Source organism: Phyllobates terribilis, unplaced genomic scaffold, assembly GCF_046119375.1.
Source record: "Phyllobates terribilis strain yellow unplaced genomic scaffold, ASM4611937v1 Scaffold_11__3_contigs__length_659146591, whole genome shotgun sequence".
Classification (NCBI taxonomy): Eukaryota; Metazoa; Chordata; class Amphibia; order Anura; family Dendrobatidae; genus Phyllobates; species Phyllobates terribilis.
Window position 1 is genome coordinate 599,446,073 of NW_027362771.1, and position 13,045 is coordinate 599,459,117.

General features: G+C 46.7%; 1 protein-coding gene across 4 annotated transcripts in view; it reads right to left on the minus strand.

Annotated features, from left to right (window-relative positions):
- Positions 1-3,344: 3,344 nt before the first annotated feature.
- The window catches only part of LOC141167100 (NXPE family member 3-like), a 128,576-nt gene continuing 118,875 nt past the window's right edge, over positions 3,345-13,045 (minus strand). For 3 of the 4 annotated variants that reach the window (XM_073654451.1, XM_073654450.1, XM_073654452.1), the window contains one exon: positions 3,345-4,414. In XM_073654451.1, coding sequence (XP_073510552.1) covers positions 3,882-4,414 — 533 coding nt within the window. In that variant the 3' untranslated portion in view covers positions 3,345-3,881. The remainder of the gene's footprint in view (positions 4,415-13,045) is intronic. The other variant, XM_073654449.1, reaches the window with a different exon arrangement.

Sequence of the window (13,045 nt, forward strand, 5' to 3'; positions counted from 1 at the left end):
AGACTTCTCGCTCTTGCACAGTGAGCTTTAAGATACTGCTTCTTCCTCTCACACTACAAAACTATAACTCAAGCACCTCCTCCTCTCTCTAAGGGATTGTGCACAACTTCTTGGTTTAGTCAAAAGTTTACAGTCCTTCAGTAAGGGATCCGGTAACAATATGTGTATGCAATGAAAACTGCAGAGAACTTACCCTCACCATTGCTGGCAATACATATGAATTATATTACACATGCAGGCATTTTGTGGCGCTATAGACACAGGCGCCACAAAGGCTATTCAAAATTGGCCGCAACAGAACTCCAAGATGTAAATTCGGGCGTTCCTGGGAATTGTTCCTGAGATACTATAGGCAATTTATCCCAAATTTTGCCATGATCCCTGCCCCCCTGACTGATCTTCTCAAGGTCACAAAGACATCGATGGCCAAAAGGTCCTCGGAAGCGGAAATGGCATTCCAGGAGTTGAAGCTCGCCCTGTGTAAACCGCTGGTCTTGGTCGCTCCTGACTTCACTAAGGAGTTTGTGGTTCAGACGGACGCCTCCGAGGTCAGCTGTGTTATCCCAGGAAACAGATGAGGACGAACATCCAGTCCTTTTCCTGAGTACGAAACTCTCCTTCTGTGAAAAGAACTATGCCATCGTAGAGAAGGAGTGCTTGGCCATCAAATGGGTGATTGAGACACTAAGAAACTATCTGTTAGGCCAAAGGTTCAGGCTGGTATCAGATAATGGAGATGGATGAGGGAAAGGAAGGAAAAGAATGTCTGGGTGACTAGGTGGTTTCTAGCGCTCCAGGACTTTAATTTTCATGTGGAGCTCAGGCCAGGCAAACTACATAGTAATGCAGATGCCCTGTCCAGACTTTCATGTATAGTGAGTGAAGGTGCCAAAACCCCTGGCTTTGGGCATGGGGGGGGGATATATGACAAAGTCACTGGCAGAGTGCTGGAAGGGAGATATGTTTCACTGAGGCTATTAGCTTCATTGACGTGAAACCTGAAAGTCTTCTCCTGCAAGATATGTGCTGAGGGGGTTAATCAGCCATTTGCAATGGGCCAGTTTATAGAGCGGGTGGGAGGTCATTCACTATATCTCCACCCCAGGGTGTTGTCTGTGGATTAAATACTTGGCCTGTTGAGGCATTCAGTGTTCAGTAAGTTTGGGGAGGCAAACTTGGGTGTGAGGTTCTGCCTAACAGGTTATGGAGACCTCAGGGTTATTTTATGACATATCTGCTGTATTAGAGCTCTCTAGATGCAATATATAGTATTCATGGATACATCATTTGAGTATATTTAGGTTTTACCTTGGCACATCTGGGTATGCTCATCTGAATATAGATGTCTTACAAGATTCTATGCTGCTATAATACTTGCTCTGTTGATTGATATGTGGTGTATATATAACTGATCATTGTGTGGTGGATATACTATCGAAGCCTACAGAGTATATAGCTGCATTACTGGGAAGTTGTTGTGTGGATATATACAACTGAATATAGTTCATACAATTTCTATTACTATACCTTATGAGAATTAGCGTATTATATATACAGTACTGTATTTGCACTGTGCACTTTATTACTATACTATCTATGCTCGCATACCCTATGTAATCTGCAGAAAACATTCACCCTGAGTGAAACCCCCTCTTATACAACCCCTGGCAAAAATTATGGAATCACCGGGCTCGGATGATGTTCATTCAGTTGTTTAATGTTGTTGAAAAAAAGCAGATCACAGACATGGCACAAAACTAAAGTCATTTCAAATGGCAACTTTAGGGCTTTAAGAAACACTAAAAGAAATCAAGATAAAAAATGTGGTACTCAGTAAGGGTAATTTTTTTTAGACCAAGCAGATGGAAAAAATTATGGAATCACTCAAATCTGAGGAAAAAATTATGGAATCATGAAAAACAAACACACAAAAGAACACTCCAATACGTCACTAGTATTTTGTTGCACCACCTCTGGCTTTAATAACAGCTTGCAGTCTCTGAGGCATGGACTTAATGAGTAACAAACAGTACTCTTCATCAATCTGGCTCCAACTTTCTCTGATTGCTGTTGCCAGATCAGCTTTGCAGGTTGGAGCCTTGTCATGGACCAGATTTTCAAATGGATTAAGATCCAGACTATTTGCAGGCCATGACATTCACCTTATGTGTCTTCTTTCAAGGAATGTTTTCACAGTTTTTGCTCTATGGAAGGATGCATTATCATCTTGAAAAATTATGTCATCATCCCCAAACATCCTTTCAATTGATGGGATAAGAAAACTGTCCAAAATATCAATGTAAAATTGGGCATTTATTGAAGATGTAATGACAGCCATCTCCCCAGTGCCTTTACCTGACATGCAGCCCCATGTCATCAATGACTGTGAAAATTTGCATGTTCTCTTCATGCAGTCATCTTTATGAATCTCATTGGAACGGCACCAAACAAAAGTTCCTGTATCATCACCTTGCCCAATGCAGATTTGCGATTCATCACTGAATATGACTTTCATCCAGTCATCCACAGTCCACGATTGCCTTTCCTTAGCAAATTGTAACCTTGTTTTTTTCTGTTTAGGTGTTAATGATGGCTTATGTTTAGCTTTTCTGTATGTAAATACCATTTCCTTTAGGCGGTTTCTTACAGTTCGGTCACAGACATTGACTCCAGTTTCCTCCCATACGTTCCTCGTTTGTTTTGTTGTGCATTTCCTATTTTGGAGACATATTGCTTTAAGTTTCCGGTCTTGACGCTTTGATGTCTTCCTTGGTCTACCAGTATGTTTGGCTTTAACAACCTTCCCATGTTGTTTATATTTGGTCCAGATTTTAGACACAGCTGACTGTGAACAACCAACATCTTTTGCAACACTGCGTGATGATTTACCTTCTTTTAAGAGTTTGATAATCCTCTCCTTTGTTTCAATTGACATCTCTCGTGTTGGAGCCATGATTCATGTCAATCCACTTGGTGCAACAGCTCTCCAAGGTGTGATCACTCCTTTTTAGATGCAGACTAACGAGCAGATCTAATTTGATGCAGGTGTTAGTTTTGGAAATGAAAATTTACAGGGTGATTCCATAATTTTTTCCTCAGAATTGAGTGATTCCATAATTTTTTCCCCTCTGCTTGGTCTGAAAAAAAATACCCTTACTGAGTACCACATTTTTTATCTTGATTTCTTTTAGTGTTTCTTAAAGCCCTAAAGTTGCCATTTGAAATGACTTTAGTGTTGTGCCATGTCTGTGATCTGCTTTTTTTTCAACAACATTAAACAACTGAATGAACATCCTCCGAGCCTGGTGATTCCATAATTTTTGCCAGGGGTTGTATTATTCATTTGCTTACATCAAAACTTGTTACGGTGGTGTTGTTGTTTTTAGATGGTTTTAATCTTTGTCATGTGTGTTATGTTTCAATACAATTGAACTGAGTAATTTAGGTGTGCAAATTGTTAGTGTATTCTTGTCCCTTTACTACTGCAGAGAGTAACTCCAGACATGTTTGTGTTGAGCTGACTTGAACCATGTGTAGTTGCTAAACTCTGAGCAGGCAGATCCTTGCTAACAGAAGGACTGTGTTTTGCGCGACCACTCTGTTTTGTTTTTCTTTTCCCGTTTTGCCCAAAAGGCCGTGTTTATGCCGCATACTAATAAACCAACAAGAAATTTAAAGAGACAGAGTACCTGTGTCTACCTCCATGTGCAGCTAACTGAGCGATCTACCACAAGGCAAATACAAAAACTTTATCAAGATACAAATTTTAGTGCAGAGCAAAATGTTGGAATTAAAAATTGCTTTTAGAGAAGCAGCGGTAGATTTGCAGTCCAGATACCGGGATTTATTGTAAAAATATGTAAAATTCAAAGGGCATCTCATCATTTTGGACATATGTGAGACAACATGAGGTCCATCTCGTTCTTGATGACTGGGGGTCCCGGGTGCATGTCGTCAGGAAGATAGTGGCAGGATGTCATGTCCCAGACATCCAGGATTATCACCCCCATTCCCTTGAAGGCCGCCCTCAATAAAATATCCAGCTGAAGAGTTAACCAATCACTGATAGATAACATCTTATAACCAGTATTAGCAGATTTAATTATCACAGTCGTCTCAGGGCTCCGAAAAAGCAAAGATACAACTGCCTGTCGGACCTTTTCCAATCTTTCTAAGTAAAACCTCACTGGAAAAGATGCAAAATGGGGGCAAAGAGTCATCACGACAACGGTGTGAGGGCCACCATCGATCCCAGCCAACTGAGCTGATTCATAGTGAAGGTTAGAAACTAATGTCTTCGAAGTTTTCAAAGGCAGTCCATGGGACCTGTATCTTATGACCAGGCCAGCGTCAGCATCTACTGCCAAGAGAGGTCCCGTAGGGTAATGAACATGTAGGTCTATCCTCTTGAGACCTAAAGTAGGAAATTACTTGTATTATTTCACACATGTATCTACTATAATTGTCCTTTCATACATGATCTCAACCATTCGGATTATGGAAATGAATGTGGAAATTTTATTTTGACACAAACAGTTTGACAATATTTTTAAAAAACTTAAAGGGATTGCCCCATGAACAAAGTACATTTTAAAAGTACATTTGACCCTTTACAATCTGGTTTCCACTCTTAAAGCTCTAATGAAACTGCCCTCACTAAAGTCTCTAATGATCTACTAACAGCCAAATCTAATGGTCACTGCTCCCTGCTGATTCTCCTGGATCTCTCTGCTGCATTTGACACTGTGGATCACCAGCTCCTCCTCACTATGCTCCGCTTTATAGGTCTCAAGGACTCCGCTCTCTCCTGGTTCTCCTCCTACCTCTTTGACCGCTCCTTCACGGTATTTTTTGCCGGCATCTACTCCTCTCCTCGCCCCCTTACTATCGGGGTTCTGCAGGGCTCAGTCCTAGGCCCCCTCCTCTTCTCTCTATAAGCTGCCCCTATTGGACAAACAATCAGCAGATTTGGGTTCCACTATCATCTCTATGCTGATGACACCCAATTATACACTTCTTTCCCTGACCACCCCCCTAATACAAAATACCAAGGATTGTCTGTTCGCTGTCTCTAACATCATGTCCTCCCTCTATCTTAATCTGAATCTCTCTAAAACTGAACTTCTTGTGTTTCTCCCCTCTACTAAGCTAACTCTACCTGATATTGAAATTACCTTGGAGGGTTCAACCTTAACTCCCAAGCAGCACGCCCGCTGCCTTGGGGTCATATTCGACACTAAACTTTCCTTTACTCCCCATATCCAATCACTCACCTGCTCTTGTCACCTGCATCTTAAAAACATCTCCAGAATCCGACCTTTTCTCACCTTTGAAACTGCTAAAACTCTTACTGTCGCTCTTATTCACTCTCGTTTGGGCTACAGCAACTCTCTTCTGATCGGTCTCCCTCTTACCAAACTTTCTCCTCTCCAATCCGTCCTGAATGCAGCAGCCAGGGTCGTATTTCTGTCCAGGTGCTTCACTGATGCCTCCATCTTGTTCCAGTCATTGCACTGGTTCTGCACCACCCTATATCTCCTCCCTCATCTCTGTCTATTGCCCTACACGTGCCCTCCATTCTACAAATGACCTAAAACTAACATTTTCCCTAATCCAAACCTTTCACCTCCGCCTCCAAGGCTTCTCTTGTGCTGCGCCAGTTCTCTGGAATGCACTACCGCAGATGATCTGATTGCTACCTAGCCTCCACATCTTCAGGCGCTCTTTAAAAACCCATCTCTTTAAACAAGCCTACCACCTCAACTCACTAGCCTAACTCTCCCCTGTTCCCTCCTTCTAAATATTCAGAATTTGCTCCCTTCTATTAATTTGTCTCCACACCTTCCATGCAAATGATAACTGCGCTTGATACTTGATAATTGCACTTAAACATACGGGCTGATGACTGGATCATGCTGCTTTATATGAAAATCCCTATTTATTATAATTGCTGGACCTTAAATAACAGGCACTTTTCACCTATTGTGTCCCCCTATTTCCTTGTAGAATGTAAGCTTGTGAGCAAGGACCTCACTCCTAATGTAACTGTTGTCTTACCTTGTATTGAATATTTTGTCAGTATATGTCACCGCTTAATTGTAAATTGCTGCGTTATATGTTGGCACTATATAAATAAAAAATATTATTAATTATTATTATAATAATAAAAAGTTCCACAATTGTATATGTTAAAAAAAATGTTCCTGTGCTGAAATAATCTTATAAAGGTGCCCCTGCTATGTACTGTGTAATGACTATGTCTGACTGTGAAGGAATATGGTCTGCACATACCACATTTCCTGGTCATGGAAGGAAACAAAAGAGTGTGTCACAATTTCACCACTCACAGTGTCCTAAGGACGCTGTGAGTGACAGCTCAGCCGCCTTATAGGATCAGGGGCATGCTGAGCTGTCAGGATTGTGAGTGACAGCTCAGCCGTCCAATCTGAGGCAGGGGTGTGCTCAGCTGTCAGTATTGTGAATGACAGTTCAGCTGTCCAATCTGTCCAGGCCTGTGGGGTTTCCTCCAGGTTTCGCCTATTCTGGGTGATTACCTGGTTATTTAGCTGGCTGTCAATGATTAGAACATTGCCAGTTGTAGCGTAGTTCAAGTGGTGTGTGTTTATGCTGTTCTATGAGTTCTTATATTCTGATCCTTGCTGCCTGATCTTGCATTTGCCTTTTATCATCCATTTGCCTAACCCCTTTGTCTTAATCCGCTGCATTCTTGGAATTCTGACCCCAGACTGTGACCTGACTATGCCTTTGTCTCACCCCCTCTGTTTAAGATATACCCTCCTGGTTCATGACTTTGGATTCCTTGACTTCCCCAACTCACGCTTGTCTTCTGACCAATTTATGGCCATGTGCTTTATTCTCGAGAAAATATTCGTCTGCTGAAAGAAATTATGATGTTGGGAATCATGAGTTACTCGCTGTTAAATCAACCTTTGAAGAATGGCGACATTTTTTGGAAGGGGCAGTTCATCTAGTCACTGTGGTCACTGACCATAAGAATATGGCGTATACTGAATCAGCTAAACAACTAACTCCTAGACAGACCAGATGGTCCTTATTTTTCTCTAGATTCAATATCTCTATTACATTCAGGACAGGGATGTGAAGGCTGATGCACTATCACACAGTCTTAGTTCTGATTCTCCTCCAGAACCTCAATCCTCCATTCTCCCTAAAGGCATTGTGGTTTCTGTGGTATCCTCGGAGTTGGAAGCTAAGATCTGTAAAGTCCAGTTGTTGGCTCTATCTACCACTCCTGGGACCAAATTATTTGTACCTGTGTACTTAGGATTGTGTCTGTTGCAGGAGTTTCATGATTCCATCTTGAGTGGTCTTCCTGTGGTCACAGCTACGCAGAAAGTTATTACTAGGCTTTTTTGATGGCCGTCTATGAATAATGATATTAAAGGTTTTGTATCCACTTGTGAAGTTTGCTCTCACGCTAAAGTCCGTCATAACTGGCCAGCAGGGGGAATTGGCTGCACTGTTAATTTCAGAAAGACAGTGGACTCATCCATGGATCATGGATTTACCTCTGTTTGGTGGGAAAACTGCTATCTGGGTGGTGGTTGACCGATTCAGTAAACAGGCTCATTTTGTTTCTTTGTTAGGATTGCCTAATGCTGAGACCCTCTCCAGGTTATTTGTCGTGTTGTGAGATTGCATGTATTTCCTCTTAACATTGTGTCTCATAGGGGAGTGTGATTTGTCTCTAAATTCTGGACAGCTTTTTGTAAAAAAAAACTGGGGATTGATTTACCATTTTCCTCTGCCTGCCACCCTGAAACCAATGGTCAGACAGAAAGGACATATCAATCTTTCGAACAAATTTTAAGGTATTTTTTTGAGGCACAGAAGGAGGATTGGTCTTCATTCTTTCCTCTTGCTAAGTTCGCCTTTAACAGTTAGATCAAGTAGTCCACTGGAACTCACCGTTTTTTTGTAACAATGGTTTTCATCCTCATTTTGATGAATTTTTTAGGATAAGTTCTGAATGTTCTGGGGTGGAGGTCGCCACACAGAAACTTGGGGATGTCTGAAGAGAGGTTCAAAAGAATATTGGGGCCTCTTAGATTCACCAAAAATGTAAGGCTGATAGAAAACGTTTGGCGGGTCATGCCTTTAAAGTAGGTGATAAGGTTTGGTTGTCATCCAACAATATTAAACTTAAAGTACCATCGGCGAAGTTGGGTCCGAAGTTCATTGGTCCCTATGAGATTCTGGAGGTAGTCAATATGGTGGCTTTCAGGTTGAAGCTTCTTCCATCTCTTCACATCCCTAGCATTTTCCATAGATTCCTGTTAAAAGAGTTTGTCCCCTCGGTTCTATCTCCCTCATCACCGCCTCCTTCGGTTTCTATCGATGGCAGTTTAGAAAATGAGGTACAGAAATCATAGATTCTTGGAAGATCCAAAATTCCAGTACCTCATTCATTGGAAAGAGTACAGATCGAAAGAGAGATCCTAGGTTCCAGCTTGAAACGTGAAGGCCGATCGCCTGATCAAGACTTCTATTCCAGATTTTCTGGAAAATCTAGGGTACTGTCATGATTGCACCACTCGCAGTGTGCTAAGGATGCTGTGAGTGACAGTTCAGCTGTCCTATAGGATCAGGGGCGTGCTGAGCTGTCGGGATTTTGATGGACAGCTCAGCCACCCAATCTGAGGCAGGGGCATGCTGACGGTCAGTATTGTGAATGACAGCTCAGCTGTCAATCTGGCCGGGCCTGTGGGGTTTCCTCCAGGTGTCACCCATTCTGGGTGATTACCTGGCTATTTAGCTGGCTGGCAATGATTAGAACATTGCTAGTTGTAGCTTAGCTCAAGTGGTGTGTGTTTGTGCTGTGCTCTGAATTCGTATAACTTGATCTTTATTGCCCGATCTTGGATTTGCCTTTGACCTTCTGTTTGCCTAGCCCTTTTGTTTTTATCCGCTACCCTCTTGGAATTATGACCCTGGACAGTGACCTGGCTATGCCTTTGTCTCACTCCTCTGTTTATGATGTACCCTACTGACTTATGATCTTGGACTCCTTGACTTCCCGACTCACGGCTTATCTGTCAGAACTGATTCAGGATCTCAGAGAGGACAAGGAAAGGACAGCATAGGATCACAGTTAATTCTTTCTGTGAGGTAATGTAGCACCCTGAGGATTCGGCTGCTACAGGGGTATTGCACCTCAAGCCAGAGGTGTGATATTCCACTCCCGGGTAAGGATGGAGTGTGGAACTGAGCTCAGTTAGCTGCATACACTACATACATCCCATTTCCGGGGGACAGATCGATGGTACTCCCACTAGGTATATGTGCAGGTACGACAGTGTCTGTCCCTGGCTGGAGTGGGAGGGGGGTGGAACATCCCAGTAGTGTAGGGGCAGATAGGGGGAGCAGTCTGGGTAAGGCTAGGAGCTCATTGGGTGCTGGTCACCTGAGCTCACACATAGAGGGAGTATATAAGGTGGGAACCATCTTAGATCAGAGTCAGTCTTCTGTAGAGGGTTAGTGAGTCCTGAGAGAGGTCCAGGAGCGCCTGCAGAGAGAAGAGAGAGAGGAGAAGAGAAGGACCCAGAGGGGGAGAAGACGGAACCCCAAGAACACAGAATTAGACCAGAAGGGTGAAGGGTTGGCACGCAAGGGAACCGGATCCCAAATTAGTGGAGGAAAGAAACAACCCTCAGCTAAGAACCGGAGGCTGCGACATTGCATGTGGAGCAGCCCCTCACTAAGTCCACTAAGAAGGCACACCAGGTATAGGGTCAGGGAACCCCGAAGAGGTGCACCCAATAAGAGGCCCGAGGGAGCCGGACACAAGTGGACCCCTGGTGAGAAAGGCCAGTAGAGAGGACAGTCAGAAAGGGAGCTCAGGACCACGCTCCAGAATTGCTTGGGGGTTGGCCGAGTCCAGGACCTGGTGGACGCAGCACGGCTCGGGCGGTCACTCAAGGCCAGAGTGACCAACAGAACAGCAGTAAGTAAAAACCCTGAACTGCACAGCCCGACTCTGAGTCTTCTTACCATCCACACTGCACCACCACTACCACCATCCTCTACACCTGACTCCCTGAGGCTATACCCCTCCCGTTGGGGTTTATACTACCCGAAGCTGCACACATACCACCAGCCTCAGCGGACCCTGCTGCAGCGGCGGCCGTATTGACCGCAAATCAACGGGTGGCGTAGTCGACACTAAGAACACTAACAACATCTGTAAAGACTGCCACACACGGAGTTTGACACCCTGGGCACGGACCGGGTCACAGCCACTCGGAGACTACAACCCCCATCTGATCCGGCTCCGGGTATTCCCCAAACAACACTGGCCCAGGGGGCGCGTCAACTTTGGCGTAGTCGGCAGGATTACGTGCCCGCAACCACCGGGTACTGCGTGCCTGAAGAAAAGTTCACCGTTACCTCAAAAAGAAGTCTCCTGCCGGTTCCGGAGGGTCCCCGCCAACGGACCCCATCACAGGTCGTTTCCCGCCGGTTGTCCGCCATTTGCAGCTTTTTCCCGCCATCCATGGAGTTTCCCGCCACTGGGAGACGATTCCCGCCATTTCCAAAGATTTCCCGCCTTGGAAGAGCGGACACCATTATGGGCGTGCCAGAGGGTGGCAAAAGGCCACCTCCCATCGTGGGCCAGGTCGAAGAATGGCGCCAAAAGCGGAAACCGCGCCCACCAACAGAGACTGTGATGCTGGAAGTGTCCATCAGCGTGAGAGAACTGCCCCTGGAACTGACAATCACTAAGTTGCCCCGGGACCACCCTCAATGTGGGCGGAGACAGAACAAAGGAGCGAAGATGGGTGCAGCCTGGAGGAGTCCAGAGAGAGCGCACCCGGAGACAAGAAGTCTGGAGAGGAGTCCAGAGAAAGCGTACCCGGAGATGGAGGGAGAGACAGGCAGCACCGACCCAGTGGTCAGGAGCCTGCTGCAAGCAACAACCCCACTAGGCTTAGTGGAGATCCTAGCACAGCTCCCCCGAGACCGGGAGTGTGCACAGACCGCGCTGGAGGGCCTCGTACGGAGGATGGCCCAGGTGCAGCAAGACACGCTGACGGAGTGGAGCCGTGAGATGGCCCAGCAGACCGGAACCCGTCAGCGGAGCACGCCACCCGAGACGAGGAGACAGACCGCCTCTGAGGATGGCGCAGGAGGAATGAAGGCAGGAGACGGCGCCGAGAAGGGAGCTGAACGGACGGAGGCAGGTAAAGGGGACGTCTCTACCCCGAGCCGAGAAACCGTGTACCTGTCCCAGCTCCCCGTCGCAGAGCTCGAAATTCCCCCTGCCGTGCCCGTCGCTGCATCGTCACCGTGCCAGACTAGGCCTCAAGCAGAAGCCGCGGCCGCGACCCCTGTGACGTCACGCGCCTCAACCCTGAGCGCGGCGAAGCAGGAAATACCACCGGCCTGGTCGCAAGGTCTAGTACCTCCGGGCGCCGCAATTCCAACAGCGCCCCCTACCTCCGCGGAGCCACCGGCCTGGTCGCTGGGCCAAGTAACCCCGGGCGCCGCCGTCTTCACGGTGCCCTTTACGTTCAGGGTACCCCAGGCCTGGTCGCAAGGCCTGGCGAACCCGGGCGCCGCTTCCACCACCGCGCCCTCAACATCTAGAGTACCGCACCTGGGTGAAGACTTGTTTGCCCAGCACACTTGCCCGGATGGGCAGCCCTTTATATGGCCACCGGAGTACTATCAGCTGGAACTCCAAAAAGCAAGGCCCCTGTGTGAGCCCCTGATTCCGGCTCCGAAGCCCGTTAAAAGGACCCCGCTCCCGCTGGAAGAAGCGCAGTTCGAGTGGGACCCCACCGGAGGAGACCTCATGGGGTTCACTCAAGAAACGCGGGCAGCCGCAGCTGAACGTGCGGAGTGCTGCCGGCAGCAGTTAGAGGTCTTCGACCGGGAGAGGAGAGAGAGGTGGGTCCGAGAGCAGCGGCTGCAGGAACAGAGCGCAGAGCAGAAGAGCCGGACCAGGAGGAACCCCCGTGCAGCCCACGGTCCCCGTGCCACCGGGACTGTAATTAAATTCCAACTGCAGCACGGTTGGGGTTTCATCAGAGACCATCATACCCCCGGCGACGTCTTTGTAACCCGCAGAGACGTAGAAAGCCATCTGCCGGAGGGACACAGAGGTCGTGACCTGTACGTAGGGGACGAGGTCACGTTCACCCGGCACAAGTGTGCCAAAGGACCCTACGCCCTCCATGTGCATCGCCTGACGGAGGAGGAGCTGCGGTGTGAGGAGGAGCAAGAGAACCCGGACGGGTCTGAAGACCAAGAAGGAGCAGGAGGACGCCGTCATTAAAGTACGGTAAAGAGACTGTAAATAGTTACCCGTCAGGGTATAGGAACTGTTACTGCTGCTAGTTAAAATATAGTCCCCGTTGGGACCAGCAAATTGAACTGAAACCCGTGTGTCCCTATTCCCACTGACCGAGGACTGAGAGCGGTCATTCCTTTCCTAATACCTGGCCGAGGACTGAGAGCGGCCATATCTCACCTTGTATATAGTTGCGCTTTTTAAGGCGCCCCCTACTGGTTTTATAGGAAAGCCGTGTTTTTCTACCAGAGACAGTCGCACTTTACCCGGTCACAAGTCGCACCGTGGCCGGAGGAACAAGAAAGTTTACAAGAAAAAGTTTATGCTGATGATATATATATAATGTTTTATATGTTTATGTTGTTATGAAAATTTTGTATGTTTGTGGATGTTTTGTTTTCTTACAGCCCGAGGACGTGCTGTGATTTACCAGGGGGGAATGTAGCACCCTGAGGATTCGGCTGCTACAGGGGTATTGCACCTCAAGCCAGAGGTGTGATATTCCACTCCCGGGTAAGGATGGAGTGTGGAACTGAGCTCAGTTAGCTGCATACACTACATACATCCCATTTCCGGGGGACAGATCGATGGTACTCCCACTAGGTATATGTGCAGGTACGACAGTGTCTGTCCCTGGCTGGAGTGGGAGGGGGGTGGAACATCCCAGTAGTGTAGGTGCAGATAGGGGGAGCAGTCTGGGTAAGGCTAGGA